General features: G+C 51.2%; 1 protein-coding gene across 1 annotated transcript; it reads right to left on the bottom strand.

Moving 5' to 3' along the window:
- Positions 1–501: 501 nt before the first annotated feature.
- On the bottom strand, positions 502–20,121 carry LOC144954749 (uncharacterized). Its single transcript, XM_078885176.1, has 3 exons — positions 20,001–20,121; positions 14,773–14,849; positions 502–2,421 (listed from the first exon to the last, which is right to left on the bottom strand). The coding sequence occupies exon 3, from the start codon at positions 2,380–2,382 to the stop codon at positions 796–798; it is 1,587 nt and encodes a 528-aa protein (XP_078741302.1). The 5' UTR covers positions 2,383–2,421; positions 14,773–14,849; positions 20,001–20,121; the 3' UTR covers positions 502–795.
- Between the last annotated feature and the right edge of the window lie 441 nt (positions 20,122–20,562).

Here is a 20,562-nt window from a genome sequence, read left to right as displayed (position 1 = left end):
GTTCGGCCGGATCGAGGGGGCTAAACGGGCGCGGCACGGGCTAGAGAAGAGATGGAGTGACGTGGTACAGGAGGACGTGGAGCTGAGTGGACTTGCCGATGACCGGTACCAGCGGTGTCAAGATCGGCCTCAGTGGAGGAGGCTCGTGAAGGACGCTACTGGGCAGTTGGAGGCAGTCGCCCTCCAACAACAACGGAGGGCGGAGGAGCGACGCTCACAACAACGAGCGGAGCGCCGGGTGGCTAAAGCGCAGCAAGTTGGCACAGTAGGGGGCACAGGTGGTGCATCAGCCAGTCATCTCGGTCATCTCGGTCAGTCGACCCGTGGCACCTGCTGGGTCTGCCCCGTGACCTCCTTCCAGCGGGCGTTCGACACTTCACGTGATAGCCTCAAGGTGCACCTAGCCTGGCACCAGCGTCGTGGTGACGTCACCGCCACTTGGTGGCTGTTGTTGGACATCAGGGCGAGAATGTGAACACAGAAAACTATTTATTACCCACAATGCATTTCTCTCTACAGCAATATACAATAAGCACAATCTCTTACACGCCCGTTGTAGATTTAAAACTCATTTCTTTACAACTGATTTTCGTCGTTGCTGTTACTGTGTGTGTGTTTGTTTGTTAGTGTGTGTGTGTTAGTGTGTGTGTGTTAGTGTGTGTGTGTTTGTTTGTTAGTGTGTGTGTGTTAGTGTGTGTGTTAGTGTGTGTGTTAGTGTGTGTGTTAGTGTGTGTGTTAGTGTGTGTGTTAGTGTGTGTGTTAGTGTGTGTTAGTGTGTGTGTGTTAGTGTGTGTGTTAGTGTGTGTGTGTGTTAGTGTGTGTGTTAGTGTGTGTGTTAGTGTGTGTTAGTGTGTGTGTGTTAGTATGTGTGTGTGTTAGTGTGTGTATGTATATGTGTGTGTATGTGAGTGTGTGTGTATGTGAGTGTGTGTATATGTGAGTGTATGTATATGTGAGTGTGTGTGTATGTGAGTGTGTGTGTATGTGAGTGTGTGTATATGTGAGTGTGTGTATGTATGTGAGTGTGTGTGTATGTGAGTGTGTGTGTGTGTATATGTGAGTGTGTGTGTGAGTGTGAGTGTATATGTGAGTGTGTGTGAGTGTGTGTATGTATATGTGAGTGTGTGTGTATATGTGAGTGTGTGTGAGTGTGTGTATGTGAGTGTGTGTATATGTGAGTGTGTGTGAGTGTATGTGAGTGTGTGTGAGTGTGTGTGAGTGTGTGTGAGTGTGTGTATGTATATGTGTGTGTGTGTGTATATGTGAGTGTGTGTGAGTGTATGTGAGTGTGTGTGTATATGTGAGTGTGTGTGAGTGTGTGTGAGTGTGTGTGAGTGTGTGTGTGTGAGTGTATGTGAGTGAGTGTGTATGTGAGTGTGTGTGAGTGTGTGTATGTGAGTGTGTGTGTGTGTAGGTGTGTATATGTGAGTGAGTGTGTGTGTATGTGTGTGTGAGTGTGTGTATGTGAGTGTGTGTATATGTGAGTGTATGTGAGTGTGTGTGTGTAGGTGTGTATATGTGAGTGAGTGTGTGTGTATGTGTGTGAGTGTGTGTGTATGTGAGTGTGTGTGTGTATGTGAGTGTGTGTGAGTGTATGTATATGTATATGTGAGTGTGTGTGTATGTGAGTGTGTGTGTGTATGTGAGTGTGTGTGAGTGTGTGTGAGTGTGTGTGTGTATATGTGAGTGTGTGTATGTGTGTGTGAGTGTGTGTGAGTGTGTGTGAGTGTATGTGAGTGTGTGTGAGTGTGTGTGAGTGTGTGTGTGTGAGTGTGTGTGAGTGTGAATGTGTGTGTGAGTGAGTGTGAGTGTGTGTGAGTGTGTGTGAGTGAGTGTGAGTGAGTGTGAATGTGTGTGTGAGTGTGTGTGAGTGTGTGTGAGTGTGTGTGAGTGTGTGTGAGTGTGTGTGTGTGAGTGTGTGTGAGTGTATGTATATGTATATGCGAGTGTGTGTGTATGTGAGTGTGTGTGTGTATGTGAGTGTGTGTGAGTGTGTGTGAGTGTGTGTGTGTATATGTGAGTGTGTGTATGTGAGTGTGAGTGTGTGTAGGTGAGTGTGAGTGTGTGAGTGTGTGTGAGTGAGTGTGAATGTGTGTGTGAGTGTGTGTGAGTGTGTGTGAGTGTGTGTGAGTGTGTGTGAGTGTGTTTGTGTGAGTGTGTGTGAGTGTATGTATATGTATATGCGAGTGTGTGTGTATGTGAGTGTGTGTGTGTATGTGAGTGTGTGTGAGTGTGTGTGAGTGTGTGTGTGTATATGTGAGTGTGTGTATGTGAGTGTGAGTGTGTGTAGGTGAGTGTGAGTGTGTGAGTGTGTGTATGTGAGTGTGTGTATGTGAGTGTGAGTGTGTGCAGGTGTCTAAGAGAGGAGGGTGATGAGAGCATCCAGGAACTTCCCGCGGTCTTCAGTCTTCAGCTCCACAACTGCAGAGAGACAATCACAGAGAGTGGTGAGTGTGGTGAGGGTGTGGTGAGTGTGGTGAGTGTGGTGAGTGTGGTGAGTGTGGTGAGGGTGTGGTGAGTGTGGTGAGTGTGGTGAGTGTGGTGAGTGTGGTGAGTGTGGTGAAGGTGTGGTGAGTGTGGTGAGTGTGGTGAGGGTGTGGTGAGTGTGGTGAGTGTGGTGAGTGTGGTGAGTGTGGTGAGTGTGGTGAGTGTGGTGAAGGTGTGGTGAGTGTGGTGAGTGTGGTGAGGGTGTGGTGAGTGTGGTGAGTGTGGTGAGTGTGGTGAGTGTGGTGAGTGTGGTGAGTGTGGTGAAGGTGTGGTGAGTGTGGTGAGTGTGTGGTGAGGGTGTGGTGAGTGTGGTGAGTGTGGTGAGTGTGGTGAGTGTGGTGAAGGTGTGGTGAGTGTGGTGAGTGTGGTGAGTGTGGTGAGTGTGGTGAGGGTGTGGTGAGTGTGGTGAGTGTGTGGGGTGAGGGTGGTGAGTGTGTGGTGAGTGTGTGGTGAGTGAGTGGGTGAGTGAGTGGTGAGTGAGTGGTGCGTGTGGTGAGGGTGGTGAGGGTGGTGAGTGTGGTGAGGGTGGTGAGTGTGGTGAGTGTGGTGAGTGAGTGAGTGAGTGGTGAGCGAGTGGTGCGTGTTGTGAGTGTGGTGCGTGTGGTGAGTGTGGTGAGTGTGGTGAGTGTGTGGTGAGTGTGTGGTGAGTGTGGTGAGTGAGTGGGTGAGTGGGTGAGTGAGTGGTGAGCGAGTGGTGCGTGTGGTGAGTGTGGTGAGTGTGTGGTGAGTGTGTGGTGAGTGTGTGGTGAGTGTGGTGAGTGAGTGGGTGAGTGAGTGGTGAGTGTGTGGTGAGTGTGGTGAGTGTGGTGAGTGTGGTGAGTGTGTGGTGAGTGTGGTGAGTGTGGTGAGTGAGTGGGTGAGTGGGTGAGTGAGTGGTGAGTGAGTGGTGAGTGAGTGGTGCGTGTGGTGAGGGTGGTGAGGGTGGTGAGGGTGGTGAGTGTGTGGTGAGTGTGTGGTGAGTGTGTGGTGAGTGTGGTGAGTGTGGTGAGGGTGGTGAGTGTGGTGTGGTGAGTGTGTGGGGTGAGGGTGGTGAGTGTGTGGTGAGTGTGTGGTGAGTGTGGTGAGTGTGGTGAGTGTGTGGGGTGAGGGTGGTGAGTGTGTGGTGAGTGTGTGGTGAGTGTGTGGTGAGTGTGTGGTGAGTGAGTGGGTGAGTGAGTGGTGAGTGAGTGGTGCGTGTGGTGAGGGTGGTGAGGGTGGTGAGTGTGGTGAGGGTGGTGAGTGTGGTGAGTGTGGTGAGTGTGTGGGGTGAGGGTGGTGAGTGTGTGGTGAGTGTGGTGAGTGTGGTGAGTGTGGTGAGTGTGTGGGGTGAGGGTGGTGAGTGTGTGGTGAGTGTGGTGAGTGTGGTGAGTGTGTGGGGTGAGGGTGGTGAGTGTGTGGTGAGTGTGGTGAGTGTGGTGAGTGTGTGGTGAGTGTGTGGTGAGTGTGTGGGGTGAGGGTGGTGAGTGTGGTGAGTGTGGTGCGTGTGGTGAGTGTGTGGTGAGTGAGTGGGTGAGTGGGTGAGTGAGTGGTGAGTGAGTGGTGCGTGTGGTGAGGGTGGTGAGGGTGGTGAGTGTGGTGAGTGTGTGGTGAGTGTGTGGGGTGAGGGTGGTGAGTGTGTGGTGAGTGTGTGGTGAGTGTGGGGAGTGTGGTGAGTGTGGTGAGTGTGTGGGGTGAGGGTGGTGAGTGTGTGGTGAGTGTGGTGAGTGTGGTGAGTGTGGAGTGTGTGGGGTGAGGGTGGTGAGTGTGTGGTGAGTGTGGTGAGTGTGGTGCGTGTGGTGAGTGTGGTGAGTGTGTGGTGAGTGTGGTGAGTGTGGTGAGTGTGGTGAGTGAGTGGGTGAGTGGGTGAGTGAGTGGTGAGTGAGTGGTGCGTGTGGTGAGGGTGGTGAGGGTGGTGAGTGTGGTGAGGGTGGTGAGTGTGGTGAGTGTGGTGTGAGGGTGGTGAGTGTGTGGTGAGTGTGTGGTGAGTGTGGTGAGTGTGGTGAGTGTGTGGGGTGAGGGTGGTGAGTGTGTGGTGAGTGTGGTGAGTGTGGTGAGTGAGTGGGTGAGTGAGTGGTGAGTGAGTGGTGCGTGTGGTGAGGGTGGTGAGGGTGGTGAGTGTGGTGAGTGTGGTGAGGGTGGTGAGGGTGGTGAGTGTGGTGAGTGTGGTAAGTGTGGTGAGTGTGTGGGGTGAGGGTGGTGAGTGTGTGGTGAGTGTGTGGTGAGTGTGCTGAGTGTGGTGAGTGTGTGGTGAGTGTGTGGTGAGTGTGTGGTGAGTGTGTGGTGAGTGTGGTGAGTGTGGTGAGTGAGTGAGTGGTGAGTGAGTGGTGCGTGTGGTGAGGGTGGTGAGGGTGGTGAGTGTGGTGAGGGTGGTGAGTGTGTGGTGAGGGTGGTGAGGGTGGTGAGTGTGTGGTGAGTGTGTGGTGAGTGTTTTGAGTGTGTGGGGTGAGGGTGGTGAGTGTGTGGTGAGTGTGGTGAGTGTGGTGAGTGTGTAGGTGAGTGAGTGTGTGAGTGTGTAGGTGAGTGAGTGAGTGTGTAGGTGAGTGAGTGTGTAGGTGAGTGAGTGAGTGAGTAGGTGAGTGAGTGTGTGAGTGTGTAGGTTCGACTGCGTAGTTCGTGAAGCCTTCAAAAGCTGTACCGGGGGAATTACCATTTGGTACAGATATAATGGGAGGCTGATCGACGCCCGGGTGCGATCAAGGGATGGCTCCCTATTGGTCAACCACGTTATGTATGCCGATGATTTGGTAATAGCTGCTCATTCAGAAGAGGAGTTGGAGACGCTGCTGCTGAGACTGGAGTGTGCCACCAAGAGGTGGGGCCTTACCATCAGCCCCACCAAAACTAAGCACCTGCCTGGGTATTTTGTACCATCGGGCACTCCACCCCCACAACTCCCAATCGGTGATGGGGCAGTTGTGGAGAGAGTGGAGAGTTTCCCATACCTGGGCAGTGTGCTCATGACCGGCTCCAGTTTATCAGCAGAGGTCTCACTCCGAATCAGTCGAGCGGCAATATCTTTTCGTCGGTTGCGTAACGCTGTGTGGAAGCTACCTGGTCTGTCGCTCCGCACGAAGCTTCAGGTCTTCTCGGCCACGGTCATTCCCTCCCTTCTCTACGCTTGCGAAACGTGGACCCCCCTAGTGGAGCATCTTCGCCGGTTGGAAACATTTAGGCTGGCCTGCCTACGATCCATCCTGGGTTTAACCAGGCTGGATTGTGTGAGGAGCTCACAAGTCCTTGAAAGATCTGGGCAAAGTCCCATCAGTGAGCTCCTCCGGCAGGCAAGGCTGCGTTGGCTGGGTCATGTAGCCCGCATGCCCAGCCACCGCATGCCTAGACAGCTTTTGTTCGGCCGGATCGAGGGGGCTAAACGGGCGCGGCACGGGCTAGAGAAGAGATGGAGTGATGTGGTACAGGAGGACGTGGAGCTGAGTGGACTTGCCGATGACTGGTACCAGCGGTGTCAAGATCGGCCTCAGTGGAGGAGGCTCGTGAAGGACGCTACTGGGCAGTTGGAGGCAGTCGCCCTCCAACAACAACGGAGGGCGGAGGAGCGACGCTCACAACAACGAGCGGAGCGCCGGGTGGCTAAAGCACAGCAAGTTGGTACAGTAGGGGGCACAGGTGGTGCATCAGCCAGTCGTCTCGGTCATCTCGGTCAGTCGACCCGTGGCACCTGCTGGGTCTGCCCCGTGACCTCCTGCCAGCGGGCGTTCGACACTTCACGTGGCCTCAGGGTGCACATGGTCTGGCACAAGCGTCGTGGTGACGTCACCGCCACTTAGTGGCGAATGGCGGTTGTTGTTGTTGTTGTGTAGGTGAGTGAGTGTGTGAGTGTGTAGGTGAGTGAGTGAATGTGTAGGTGAGTGAGTGAGTGTGTAGGTGAGTGAGTGAGTGTGTAGGTGAGTGAGTGAGTGTGTAGGTGAGTGAGTGAGTGTATGAGTGAGTGTGTAGGTGAGTGAGTGAGTGTGTAGGTGAGTGAGTGTATGAGTGAGTGAGTGTGTAGGTGAGTGAGTGTATGAGTGAGTGAGTGAGTGTGTAGGTGAGTGAGTGTATGAGTGAGTGAGTGTGTAGGTGAGTGAGTGAGTGTGTAGGTGAGTGAGTGTATGAGTGAGTGTGTAGGTGAGTGAGTGAGTGTGTAGGTGAGTGAGTGAGTGTGTAGGTGAGTGAGTGTATGAGTGAGTGAGTGTGTAGGTGAGTGAGTGAGTGTGTAGGTGAGTGAGTGAGTGTGTAGGTGAGTGAGTGTATGAGTGAGTGAGTGAGTGTGTAGGTGAGTGAGTGTATGAGTGGGTGGGTGAGTGAGTGAGTGTGTAGGTGAGTGAGTGAGTGTGTAGGTGAGTGAGTGAGTGTGTAGGTGAGTGAGTGAGTGTATGAGTGAGTGTGTAGGTGAGTGAGTGAGTGTGTAGGTGAGTGAGTGTATGAGTGAGTGAGTGTGTAGGTGAGTGAGTGTATGAGTGAGTGAGTGAGTGTATGAGTGAGTGAGTGAGTGTGTAGGTGAGTGAGTGTATGAGTGAGTGAGTGTGTAGGTGAGTGAGTGTCTGAGTGAGTGAGTGTGTAGGTGAGTGAGTGAGTGTGTAGGTGAGTGAGTGAGTGTGTAGGTGAGTGAGTGTATGAGTGAGTGAGTGTGTAGGTGAGTGAGTGAGTGTGTAGGTGAGTGAGTGAGTGTATGAGTGAGTGTGTAGGTGAGTGAGTGAGTGTGTAGGTGAGTGAGTGTATGAGTGAGTGAGTGTGTAGGTGAGTGAGTGTATGAGTGAGTGAGTGAGTGTGTAGGTGAGTGAGTGTATGAGTGAGTGAGTGTGTAGGTGAGTGAGTGAGTGTGTAGGTGAGTGAGTGTATGAGTGAGTGAGTGTGTAGGTGAGTGAGTGAGTGTGTAGGTGAGTGAGTGAGTGTGTAGGTGAGTGAGTGTATGAGTGAGTGAGTGTGTAGGTGAGTGAGTGAGTGTGTAGGTGAGTGAGTGAGTGTGTAGGTGAGTGAGTGTATGAGTGAGTGAGTGAGTGTGTAGGTGAGTGAGTGTATGAGTGGGTGGGTGAGTGAGTGAGTGTGTAGGTGAGTGAGTGAGTGTGTAGGTGAGTGAGTGAGTGTGTAGGTGAGTGAGTGAGTGTATGAGTGAGTGTGTAGGTGAGTGAGTGAGTGTGTAGGTGAGTGAGTGTATGAGTGAGTGAGTGTGTAGGTGAGTGAGTGTATGAGTGAGTGAGTGAGTGTATGAGTGAGTGAGTGAGTGTGTAGGTGAGTGAGTGTATGAGTGAGTGAGTGTGTAGGTGAGTGAGTGTCTGAGTGAGTGAGTGTGTAGGTGAGTGAGTGAGTGTGTAGGTGAGTGAGTGAGTGTGTAGGTGAGTGAGTGTATGAGTGAGTGAGTGTGTAGGTGAGTGAGTGAGTGTGTAGGTGAGTGAGTGAGTGTATGAGTGAGTGTGTAGGTGAGTGAGTGAGTGTGTAGGTGAGTGAGTGTATGAGTGAGTGAGTGTGTAGGTGAGTGAGTGTATGAGTGAGTGAGTGAGTGTGTAGGTGAGTGAGTGTATGAGTGAGTGAGTGTGTAGGTGAGTGAGTGAGTGTGTAGGTGAGTGAGTGTATGAGTGAGTGAGTGTGTAGGTGAGTGAGTGAGTGTGTAGGTGAGTGAGTGAGTGTGTAGGTGAGTGAGTGTATGAGTGAGTGAGTGTGTAGGTGAGTGAGTGAGTGTGTAGGTGAGTGAGTGAGTGTGTAGGTGAGTGAGTGAGTGTGTAGGTGAGTGAGTGTATGAGTGAGTGAGTGAGTGTGTAGGTGAGTGAGTGTATGAGTGGGTGGGTGAGTGAGTGAGTGTGTAGGTGAGTGAGTGAGTGTGTAGGTGAGTGAGTGAGTGTGTAGGTGAGTGAGTGAGTGTATGAGTGAGTGTGTAGGTGAGTGAGTGAGTGTGTAGGTGAGTGAGTGTATGAGTGAGTGAGTGTGTAGGTGAGTGAGTGTATGAGTGAGTGAGTGAGTGTATGAGTGAGTGAGTGAGTGTGTAGGTGAGTGAGTGTATGAGTGAGTGAGTGTGTAGGTGAGTGAGTGTCTGAGTGAGTGAGTGTGTAGGTGAGTGAGTGTATGAGTGAGTGAGTGTGTAGGTGAGTGAGTGTGTAGGTGAGTGAGTGTATGAGTGAGTGAGTGTGTAGGTGAGTGAGTGAGTGAGTGTGTAGGTGAGTGAGTGAGTGTGTAGGTGAGTGAGTGTATGAGTGGGTGGGTGAGTGAGTGAGTGTGTAGGTGAGTGAGTGAGTGTGTAGGTGAGTGAGTGAGTGTATGAGTGAGTGTGTAGGTGAGTGAGTGTGTAGGTGAGTGAGTGTATGAGTGAGTGAGTGTGTAGGTGAGTGAGTGTATGAGTGAGTGAGTGAGTGTGTAGGTGAGTGAGTGTATGAGTGAGTGAGTGTGTAGGTGAGTGAGTGTCTGAGTGAGTGAGTGTGTAGGTGAGTGAGTGAGTGTGTAGGTGAGTGAGTGTATGAGTGAGTGAGTGTGTAGGTGAGTGAGTGAGTGTGTAGGTGAGTGAGTGAGTGTGTAGGTGAGTGAGTGTATGAGTGAGTGAGTGTGTAGGTGAGTGAGTGAGTGTGTAGGTGAGTGAGTGAGTGTGTAGGTGAGTGAGTGTATGAGTGAGTGAGTGAGTGTGTAGGTGAGTGAGTGAGTGTGTAGGTGAGTGAGTGTATGAGTGAGTGAGTGTGTAGGTGAGTGAGTGTATGAGTGAGTGAGTGAGTGTATGAGTGAGTGAGTGAGTGTGTAGGTGAGTGAGTGTATGAGTGAGTGAGTGTGTAGGTGAGTGAGTGTCTGAGTGAGTGAGTGTGTAGGTGAGTGAGTGAGTGTGTAGGTGAGTGAGTGAGTGTGTAGGTGAGTGAGTGTATGAGTGAGTGAGTGTGTAGGTGAGTGAGTGAGTGTGTAGGTGAGTGAGTGAGTGTATGAGTGAGTGTGTAGGTGAGTGAGTGAGTGTGTAGGTGAGTGAGTGTATGAGTGAGTGAGTGTGTAGGTGAGTGAGTGTATGAGTGAGTGAGTGTGTAGGTGAGTGAGTGAGTGTGTAGGTGAGTGAGTGAGTGTGTAGGTGAGTGAGTGAGTGTATGAGTGAGTGAGTGTGTAGGTGAGTGAGTGTCTGAGTGAGTGAGTGTGTAGGTGAGTGAGTGAGTGTGTAGGTGAGTGAGTGAGTGTGTAGGTGAGTGAGTGAGTGTGTAGGTGAGTGAGTGAGTGTGTAGGTGAGTGAGTGAGTGAGTGTGTAGGTGAGTGAGTGTGTAGGTGAGTGAGTGAGTGTGTAGGTGAGTGAGTGTGTGAGTGTGTAGGTGAGTGAGTGAGTGGGTGACTGTATTAGTGAGTGTGTGAGTGAGTGAGTAGGTGAGTGAGTGAGTGTGTAGGTGAGTGAGTGTGTAGGTGAGTGAGTGAGTGTGTAGGTGAGTGAGTGTGTAGGTGAGTGAGTGAGTGTGTAGGTGAGTGAGTGAGTGTGTAGGTGAGTGAGTGAGTGAGTGTGTAGGTGAGTGTGTGAGTGTGTAGGTGAGTGAGTGAGTGTATGAGTGAGTGTGTAGGTGAGTGAGTGAGTGTGTAGGTGAGTGAGTGAGTGTGTAGGTGAGTGAGTGAGTGAGTGTGTAGGTGAGTGAGTGAGTGGGTGACTGTATTAGTGAGTGTGTGAGTGAGTGAGTAGGTGAGTGAGTGAGTGTGTAGGTGAGTGAGTGAGTGAGTGGCTGAGTGACTGTGTGAGTGTATGAGTGAGTGAGTGAGTGTGTAGGTGAGTGAGTGTATGAGTGTGTAGGTGAGTGAGTGAGTGTGTAGGTGAGTGAGTGTATGAGTGAGTGAGTGAGTGTGTAGGTGAGTGAGTGTATGAGTGAGTGAGTGTGTAGGTGAGTGAGTGTCTGAGTGAGTGAGTGTGTAGGTGAGTGAGTGAGTGTGTAGGTGAGTGAGTATATGAGTGAGTGAGTGTGTAGGTGAGTGAGTGTATGAGTGAGTGAGTGAGTGAGTGTGTAGGTGAGTGAGTGTATGAGAGAGTGAGTGTGTAGGTGAGTGAGTGTATGAGTGAGTGAGTGTGTAGGTGAGTGAGTGTCTGAGTGAGTGAGTGTGTAGGTGAGTGAGTGTCTGAGTGAGTGAGTGTGTAGGTGAGTGAGTGAGTGTGTAGGTGAGTGAGTGTATGAGTGAGTGAGTGTGTAGGTGAGTGAGTGTATGAGTGAGTGAGTGTGTAGGTGAGTGAGTGTCTGAGTGAGTGAGTGTGTAGGTGAGTGAGTGTCTGAGTGAGTGAGTGTGTAGGTGAGTGAGTGAGTGTGTAGGTGAGTGAGTGTGTAGGTGAGTGAGTGAGTGTGTAGGTGAGTGAGTGTCTGAGTGAGTGAGTGTGTAGGTGAGTGAGTGAGTGTGTAGGTGAGTGAGTGAGTGTATGAGTGTGTAGGTGAGTGAGTGTATGAGTGAGTGAGTGAGTGTGTAGGTGAGTGAGTGTATGAGTGAGTGAGTGAGTGTGTAGGTGAGTGAGTGTATGAGTGAGTGAGTGTGTAGGTGAGTGAGTGTCTGAGTGAGTGAGTGTGTAGGTGAGTGAGTGAGTGAGTGTGTAGGTGAGTGAGTGTATGAGTGAGTGAGTGTGTAGGTGAGTGAGTGAGTGTATGAGTGTGTAGGTGAGTGAGTGAGTGTGTAGGTGAGTGAGTGAGTGGGTGGGTGAGTGAGTGAGTGTGTAGGTGAGTGAGTGTATGAGTGAGTGAGTGTGTAGGTGAGTGAGTGTCTGAGTGAGTGAGTGTGTAGGTGAGTGAGTGAGTGTGTAGGTGAGTGAGTGTATGAGTGAGTGAGTGTGTAGGTGAGTGAGTGTCTGAGTGAGTGAGTGTGTAGGTGAGTGAGTGAGTGTGTAGGTGAGTGAGTGTATGAGTGAGTGAGTGTGTAGGTGAGTGAGTGTCTGAGTGAGTGAGTGTGTAGGTGAGTGAGTGAGTGTGTAGGTGAGTGAGTGTATGAGTGAGTGAGTGTGTAGGTGAGTGAGTGTGTGTGTAGGTGAGTGAGTGAGTGTATGAGTGTGTAGGTGAGTGAGTGAGTGTGTAGGTGAGTGAGTGTATGAGTGAGTGAGTGTGTAGGTGAGTGAGTGAGTGGGTGGGTGAGTGAGTGTGTAGGTGAGTGAGTGTATGAGTGAGTGAGTGTGTAGGTGAGTGAGTGTCTGAGTGAGTGAGTGTGTAGGTGAGTGAGTGAGTGTGTAGGTGAGTGAGTGAGTATGTGAGTGAGTGTATGAGTGTGTAGGTGAGTGAGTGAGTGTGTAGGTGAGTGAGTGAGTGGGTGGGTGAGTGAGTGTGTAGGTGAGTGAGTGTGTAGGTGTGTGAGTGAGTGGGTGGGTGAGTGAGTGAGTGTGTAGGTGTGTGAGTGAGTGTGTAGGTGAGTGAGTGAGTGGGTGGGTGAGTGAGTGAGTGTGTAGGTGAGTGAGTGTATGAGTGAGTGAGTGTGTAGGTGAGTGAGTGAGTGTGTAGGTGAGTGAGTGAGTGTATGAGTGAGTGTGTAGGTGAGTGAGTGAGTGTGTAGGTGAGTGAGTGTATGAGTGAGTGAGTGTGTAGGTGAGTGAGTGTATGAGTGAGTGAGTGTGTAGGTGAGTGAGTGAGTGTGTAGGTGAGTGAGTGAGTGTGTAGGTGAGTGAGTGAGTGTATGAGTGAGTGAGTGTGTAGGTGAGTGAGTGTCTGAGTGAGTGAGTGTGTAGGTGAGTGAGTGAGTGTGTAGGTGAGTGAGTGAGTGTGTAGGTGAGTGAGTGAGTGTGTAGGTGAGTGAGTGAGTGTGTAGGTGAGTGAGTGTGTGAGTGTGTAGGTGAGTGAGTGAGTGGGTGACTGTATTAGTGAGTGTGTGAGTGAGTGAGTAGGTGAGTGAGTGAGTGTGTAGGTGAGTGAGTGTGTAGGTGAGTGAGTGAGTGTGTAGGTGAGTGAGTGTGTAGGTGAGTGAGTGAGTGTGTAGGTGAGTGAGTGAGTGTGTAGGTGAGTGAGTGAGTGTGTAGGTGAGTGTGTGAGTGTGTAGGTGAGTGAGTGAGTGTATGAGTGAGTGTGTAGGTGAGTGAGTGAGTGTGTAGGTGAGTGAGTGAGTGTGTAGGTGAGTGAGTGAGTGAGTGTGTAGGTGAGTGAGTGAGTGGGTGACTGTATTAGTGAGTGTGTGAGTGAGTGAGTAGGTGAGTGAGTGAGTGTGTAGGTGAGTGAGTGAGTGAGTGGCTGAGTGACTGTGTGAGTGTATGAGTGAGTGAGTGAGTGTGTAGGTGAGTGAGTGTATGAGTGTGTAGGTGAGTGAGTGAGTGTGTAGGTGAGTGAGTGTATGAGTGAGTGAGTGAGTGTGTAGGTGAGTGAGTGTATGAGTGAGTGAGTGTGTAGGTGAGTGAGTGTCTGAGTGAGTGAGTGTGTAGGTGAGTGAGTGAGTGTGTAGGTGAGTGAGTATATGAGTGAGTGAGTGTGTAGGTGAGTGAGTGTATGAGTGAGTGAGTGAGTGTGTAGGTGAGTGAGTGTATGAGTGAGTGAGTGTGTAGGTGAGTGAGTGTATGAGTGAGTGAGTGTGTAGGTGAGTGAGTGTCTGAGTGAGTGAGTGTGTAGGTGAGTGAGTGTCTGAGTGAGTGAGTGTGTAGGTGAGTGAGTGAGTGTGTAGGTGAGTGAGTGTATGAGTGAGTGAGTGTGTAGGTGAGTGAGTGTATGAGTGAGTGAGTGTGTAGGTGAGTGAGTGTCTGAGTGAGTGAGTGTGTAGGTGAGTGAGTGTCTGAGTGAGTGAGTGTGTAGGTGAGTGAGTGAGTGTGTAGGTGAGTGAGTGTGTAGGTGAGTGAGTGAGTGTGTAGGTGAGTGAGTGAGTGTATGAGTGAGTGAGTATGTAGGTGAGTGAGTGTCTGAGTGAGTGAGTGTGTAGGTGAGTGAGTGAGTGTGTAGGTGAGTGAGTGAGTGTATGAGTGTGTAGGTGAGTGAGTGTATGAGTGAGTGAGTGAGTGTGTAGGTGAGTGAGTGTATGAGTGAGTGAGTGAGTGTGTAGGTGAGTGAGTGTATGAGTGAGTGAGTGTGTAGGTGAGTGAGTGTCTGAGTGAGTGAGTGTGTAGGTGAGTGAGTGAGTGAGTGTGTAGGTGAGTGAGTGTATGAGTGAGTGAGTGTGTAGGTGAGTGAGTGAGTGTATGAGTGTGTAGGTGAGTGAGTGAGTGTGTAGGTGAGTGAGTGAGTGGGTGGGTGAGTGAGTGAGTGTGTAGGTGAGTGAGTGTATGAGTGAGTGAGTGTGTAGGTGAGTGAGTGTCTGAGTGAGTGAGTGTGTAGGTGAGTGAGTGAGTGTGTAGGTGAGTGAGTGTATGAGTGAGTGAGTGTGTAGGTGAGTGAGTGTCTGAGTGAGTGAGTGTGTAGGTGAGTGAGTGAGTGTGTAGGTGAGTGAGTGTATGAGTGAGTGAGTGTGTAGGTGAGTGAGTGTCTGAGTGAGTGAGTGTGTAGGTGAGTGAGTGAGTGTGTAGGTGAGTGAGTGTATGAGTGAGTGAGTGTGTAGGTGAGTGAGTGTGTGTGTAGGTGAGTGAGTGAGTGTATGAGTGTGTAGGTGAGTGAGTGAGTGTGTAGGTGAGTGAGTGTATGAGTGAGTGAGTGTGTAGGTGAGTGAGTGAGTGGGTGGGTGAGTGAGTGTGTAGGTGAGTGAGTGTATGAGTGAGTGAGTGTGTAGGTGAGTGAGTGTCTGAGTGAGTGAGTGTGTAGGTGAGTGAGTGAGTGTGTAGGTGAGTGAGTGAGTATGTGAGTGAGTGTATGAGTGTGTAGGTGAGTGAGTGAGTGTGTAGGTGAGTGAGTGAGTGGGTGGGTGAGTGAGTGTGTAGGTGAGTGAGTGTGTAGGTGTGTGAGTGAGTGGGTGGGTGAGTGAGTGAGTGTGTAGGTGTGTGAGTGAGTGTGTAGGTGAGTGAGTGAGTGGGTGGGTGAGTGAGTGAGTGTGTAGGTGAGTGAGTGTGTAGGTGTGTGAGTGAGTGTGTAGGTGAGTGAGTGAGTGGGTGGGTGAGTGAGTGAGTGTGTAGGTGAGTGAGTGAGTGTGTAGGTGAGTGTATGAGTGAGTGAGTGTGGAGGTGAGTGAGTGTGTAGGTGAGTGTGTGTGGGTGACTGGGTGAGTGACTGACTGGGTGACTGAGTGAGTGAGTCACCTGACTGGGTGACTGAGTGAGTGAGTCACCTGACTGGGTGACTGAGTGAGTGAGTCACCTGACTGGGTGACTGAGTGAGTGAGTCACCTGACTGGGTGACTGAGTGAGTGAGTCACCTGACTGGGTGACTGAGTGAGTGAGTCACCTGACTGGGTGACTGAGTGAGTGAGTCACCTGACTGGGTGACTGAGTGAGTGAGTCACCTGACTGGGTGACTGAGTGAGTGAGTCACCTGACTGGGTGACTGAGTGAGTGAGTCACCTGACTGGGTGACTGAGTGAGTGAGTCACCTGACTGGGTGAGGTATCTCTGAGTGGTTCTGGATCCTGAGCTCTCCGCAGATTTCTCAAACGCCCGGCCAAAGAAACTGCAACGGCAACGTAACCACGGTTACCATCGTTACCATCATCAACATCGTTACCACGGTTACCATCGTTACCATCAGCAACATCGTTTCCACGGTCACCATCGTTACCATCATCAACATCGTTACCATCATCACCATCGTTACCATCATCAACATCGTTACCAAGGTAACCATCGTTACCACGGTAACCATCGTTACCATCATCAACATCGTTACCATCATCAACATCGTTACCACGGTAACCATCGTTACCATAATCAACATGACTGGAGAGTGATTGGAGAGTGATTGGAGAGTGACTGGAGAGTGACTGGAGAGTGACTGGAGAGTGACTGGAGAGTGACTGGAGAGTGACTGGAGAGTGATTGGTGAGTGATTGGAGAGTGACTGGAGAGTGACTGGAGAGTGACTGGAGAGTGACTGGAGAGTGACTGGAGAGTGATTGGAGAGTGACTGGAGAGTGACTGGAGAGTGACTGGAGAGTGACTGGAGAGTGATTGGAGAGTGACTGGTGAGTGACTGGAGAGTGACTGGAGAGTGATTGGAGAGTGATTGGAGAGTGATTGGAGAGTGACTGGAGAGTGACTGGAGAGTGACTGGTGAGTGACTGGAGAGTGACTGGAGAGTGACTGGAGAGTGACTGGAGAGTGACTGGAGAGTGATTGGAGAGTGACTGGAGAGTGACTGGAGAGTGATTGGAGAGTGACTGGAGAGTGACTGGAGAGTGACTGGAGAGTGACTGGAGAGTGATTGGAGAGTGATTGGAGAGTGACTGGAGAGTGACTGGAGAGTGATTGGAGAGTGACTGGAGAGTGACTGGAGAGTGACTGGAGAGTGATTGGAGAGTGATTGGAGAGTGACTGGTGAGTGACTGGAGAGTGACTGGAGAGTGACTGGAGAGTGACTGGAGAGTGATTGGAGAGTGACTGGAGAGTGACTGGTGAGTGATTGGTGAGTGATTGGAGAGTGACTGGAGAGTGACTGGAGAGTGATTGGAGAGTGACTGGAGAGTGACTGGTGAGTGACTGGAGAGTGACTGGAGAGTGACTGGAGAGTGACTGGAGAGTGACTGGAGAGTGATTGGAGAGTGACTGGAGAGTGATTGGAGAGTGATTGGAGAGTGACTGGAGAGTGACTGGAGAGTGACTGGAGAGTGACTGGTGAGTGATTGGTGAGTGATTGGTGAGTGATTGGAGAGTGACTGGAGAGTGACTGGAGAGTGATTGGAGAGTGACTGGAGAGTGATTGGAGAGTGATTGGAGAGTGACTGGAGAGTGACTGGAGAGTGACTGGAGAGTGACTGGAGAGTGACTGGAGAGTGACTGGTGAGTGATTGGAGAGTGATTGGAGAGTGACTGGAGAGTGACTGGAGAGTGACTGGTGAGTGATTGGTGAGTGACTGGAGAGTGACTGGAGAGTGACTGGAGAGTGATTGGAGAGTGACTGGAGAGTGACTGGAGAGTGACTGGTGAGTGATTGGAGAGTGACTGGAGAGTGACTGGAGAGTGACTGGAGAGTGACTGGAGAGTGACTGGTGAGTGATTGGTGAGTGACTGGAGAGTGACTGGAGAGTGACTGGAGAGTGACTGGAGAGTGACTGGAGAGTGACTGGAGAGTGATTGGAGAGTGACTGGAGAGTGACTGGAGAGTGACTGGAGAGTGACTGGAGAGTGACTGGAGAGTGATTGGAGAGTGACTGGAGAGTGACTGGAGAGTGACTGGAGAGTGACTGGAGAGTGATTGGTGAGTGACTGGAGAGTGACTGGAGAGTGATTGGTGAGTGACTGGAGAGTGACTGGAGAGTGACTGGAGAGTGACTGGAGAGTGACTGGAGAGTGACTGGAGAGTGACTGGAGAGTGACTGGAGAGTGATTGGAGAGTGACTGGAGAGTGATTGGAGAGTGACTGGAGAGTGATTGGTGAGTGATTGGTGAGTGACTGGAGAGTGACTGGAGAGTGACTGGAGAGTGATTGGAGAGTGATTGGAGAGTGATTGGTGAGTGATTGGAGAGTGACTGGAGAGTGACTGGAGAGTGATTGGAGAGTGACTGGAGAGTGACTGGAGAGTGATTGGAGAGTGACTGGAGAGTGATTGGAGAGTGACTGGAGAGTGACTGGAGAGTGATTGGTGAGTGACTGGAGAGTGACTGGAGAGTGATTGGAGAGTGACTGGAGAGTGACTGGAGAGTGACTGGAGAGTGACTGGAGAGTGACTGGAGAGTGATTGGTGAGTGACTGGAGAGTGATTGGAGAGTGATTGGAGAGTGACTGGAGAGTGATTGGAGAGTGATTGGTGAGTGATTGGAGAGTGACTGGAGAGTGACTGGAGAGTGATTGGAGAGTGATTGGTGAGTGATTGGAGAGTGATTGGAGAGTGATTGGAGAGTGACTGGTGAGTGATTGGTGAGTGATTGGAGAGTGACTGGAGAGTGACTGGAGAGTGATTGGAGAGTGATTGGTGAGTGATTGGAGAGTGACTGGAGAGTGATTGGAGAGTGACTGGAGAGTGATTGGTGAGTGATTGGAGAGTGACTGGTGAGTGATTGGTGAGTGATTGGAGAGTGACTGGAGAGTGATTGGAGAGTGATTGGAGAGTGATTGGAGAGTGATTGGAGAGTGACTGGAGAGTGATTGGTGAGTGATTGGTGAGTGATTGGAGAGTGACTGGTGAGTGATTGGTGAGTGATTGGAGAGTGACTGGAGAGTGATTGGAGAGTGATTGGTGAGTGATTGGAGAGTGACTGGTGAGTGATTGGAGAGTGACTGGAGAGTGATTGGTGAGTGATTGGAGAGTGATTGGTGAGTGATTGGAGAGTGACTGGTGAGTGATTGGTGAGTGATTGGAGAGTGATTGGTGAGTGACTGGAGAGTGACTGGAGAGTGATTGGAGAGTGATTGGAGAGTGACTGGAGAGTGATTGGAGAGTGACTGGAGAGTGACTGGAGAGTGACTGGAGAGTGACTGGTGAGTGACTGGAGAGTGACTGGAGAGTGATTGGAGAGTGACTGGAGAGTGACTGGAGAGTGACTGGAGAGTGATTGGAGAGTGATTGGAGAGTGACTGGAGAGTGACTGGAGAGTGATTGGTGAGTGACTGGAGAGTGATTGGTGAGTGATTGGAGAGTGACTGGAGAGTGACTGGAGAGTGACTGGAGAGTGACTGGAGAGTGATTGGAGAGTGACTGGTGAGTGACTGGAGAGTGACTGGAGAGTGATTGGTGAGTGACTGGAGAGTGATTGGAGAGTGATTGGAGAGTGACTGGAGAGTGATTGGTGAGTGACTGGAGAGTGATTGGAGAGTGATTGGAGAGTGATTGGAGAGTGACTGGAGAGTGACTGGAGAGTGATTGGAGAGTGATTGGTGAGTGACTGGAGAGTGACTGGAGAGTGATTGGAGAGTGACTGGAGAGTGATTGGAGAGTGACTGGAGAGTGACTGGAGAGTGATTGGAGAGTGACTGGAGAGTGACTGGAGAGTGATTGGAGAGTGATTGGAGAGTGATTGGAGAGTGACTGGAGAGTGACTGGAGAGTGACTGGAGAGTGACTGGTGAGTGACTGGAGAGTGACTGGAGAGTGATTGGAGAGTGACTGGAGAGTGACTGGAGAGTGACTGGAGAGTGATTGGAGAGTGACTGGAGAGTGACTGGAGAGTGACTGGAGAGTGACTGGAGAGTGACTGGAGAGTGACTGGAGAGTGACTGGTGAGTGACTGGTGAGTGATTGGAGAGTGACTGGAGAGTGACTGGAGAGTGACTGGAGAGTGATTGGAGAGTGACTGGAGAGTGACTGGAGAGTGACTGGTGAGTGACTGGTGAGTGACTGGAGAGTGACTGGAGAGTGACTGGAGAGTGACTGGAGAGTGACTGGAGAGTGACTGGTGAGTGACTGGTGAGTGACTGGAGAGTGACTGGAGAGTGACTGGAGAGTGACTGGAGAGTGACTGGAGAGTGACTGGAGAGTGACTGGAGAGTGATTGGAGAGTGACTGGAGAGTGACTGGAGAGTGACTGGAGAGTGACTGGAGAGTGACTGGAGAGTGACTGGAGAGTGACTGGAGAGTGACTGGAGAGTGATTGGAGAGTGACTGGAGAGTGATTGGAGAGTGACTGGAGAGTGACTGGAGAGTGATTGGAGAGTGACTGGAGAGTGATTGGAGAGTGACTGGAGAGTGACTGGAGAGTGACTGGAGAGTGACTGGAGAGTGATTGGAGAGTGATTGGAGAGTGACTGGAGAGTGACTGGAGAGTGATTGGAGAGTGACTGGAGAGTGACTGGAGAGTGATTGGAGAGTGACTGGTGAGTGACTGGAGAGTGACTGGAGAGTGACTGGAGAGTGACTGGAGAGTGACTGGTGAGTGATTGGTGAGTGACTGGAGAGTGACTGGAGAGTGACTGGAGAGTGACTGGAGAGTGACTGGAGAGTGACTGGAGAGTGACTGGAGAGTGACTGGAGAGTGATTGGTGAGTGACTGGAGAGTGATTGGTGAGTGACTGGAGAGTGACTGGTGAGTGACTGGAGAGTGACTGGAGAGTGATTGGTGAGTGACTGGAGAGTGACTGGAGAGTGACTGGAGAGTGACTGGAGAGTGACTGGAGAGTGATTGGTGAGTGATTGGTGAGTGACTGGAGAGTGACTGGAGAGTGACTGGAGAGTGACTGGAGAGTGACTGGAGAGTGACTGGAGAGTGATTGGTGAGTGATTGATTGGTGAGTGACTGGAGAGTGACTGGAGAGTGACTGGAGAGTGACTGGAGAGTGACTGGAGAGTGACTGGTGAGTGACTGGAGAGTGACTGGAGAGTGACTGGTGAGTGACTGGAGAGTGATTGGTGAGTGATTGATTGGTGAGTGATTGATTGGTGAGTGATTGATTGGTGAGTGATTGATTGGTGAGTGATTGATTGGTGAGTGATTGATTGGTGAGTGATTGATTGGTGAGTGATTGATTGGTGAGTGATTGGTGAGTGATTGATTGGTGGGTGATTGGTGAGTGATTGATTGGTGAGTGATTGGTGAGTGATTGATTGGTGGGTGATTGGTGAGTGATTGATTGGTGGGTGATTGGTGAGTGATTGATTGGTGAGTGATTGATTGGTGAGTGATTGATTGGTGAGTGATTGATTGGTGAGTGATTGATTGGTGAGTGACTGTACTTCTTCTTGTCGCTGCCGTCCCCATGGGGGGGGCAGCCGTGTGATCAGCGTGAAGTCGCCGTGCATTGTGGGAGCCGCCACCACCAGGGGCAGCCGCTGGCACTTCCTGTTCCGCGTCTACACAACAACCACCACAACCACCACCAACAACAACAACCACCACCATCAACAACAACAACCATCAAGCACCACCACCGCGACACGACGAACCACCCACCACTTACCCACCACTCACCCACCCACCCACTCAACCACCCACCCACCACTTACCCACCACCCACCACTTACCCACCCACCCACCACTTACCCACCACTCACCCACCCACCCACTCAACCACCCACGCCACCACTCCCACCCACTCCACCACTTACCCACCCACCCACCACTTACCACCCCACCCACCACTTACCCCACCCCACCCACCCACTCAACCACACACACCCACCCACCGCCACCCACCCACTCAACCACCCACCCACCCACCCACTTAACCACCCACCCACACACTCTCACCCACCCACCCACCACTCACCCACACCCACCCACCACTCACTCACTCTC

The sequence above is a fragment of the Lampetra fluviatilis genome, unplaced genomic scaffold (genome assembly GCF_964198595.1).
Source record: "Lampetra fluviatilis unplaced genomic scaffold, kcLamFluv1.1 SCAFFOLD_736, whole genome shotgun sequence".
Lineage (NCBI taxonomy): Eukaryota > Metazoa > Chordata > Hyperoartia > Petromyzontiformes > Petromyzontidae > Lampetra > Lampetra fluviatilis.
The sequence above is the reverse complement of the archived record's forward strand: the minus strand, read 5'-3'. Positions and strand labels throughout refer to the sequence as shown.

Excerpts from the sequence above, each read along its gene's own strand:
- LOC144954749 (XM_078885176.1), bottom strand. The coding sequence starts at position 2,382 with ATGCTCTCATCACCCTCCTCTCTTAGACACCTGCACACACTCACACTC.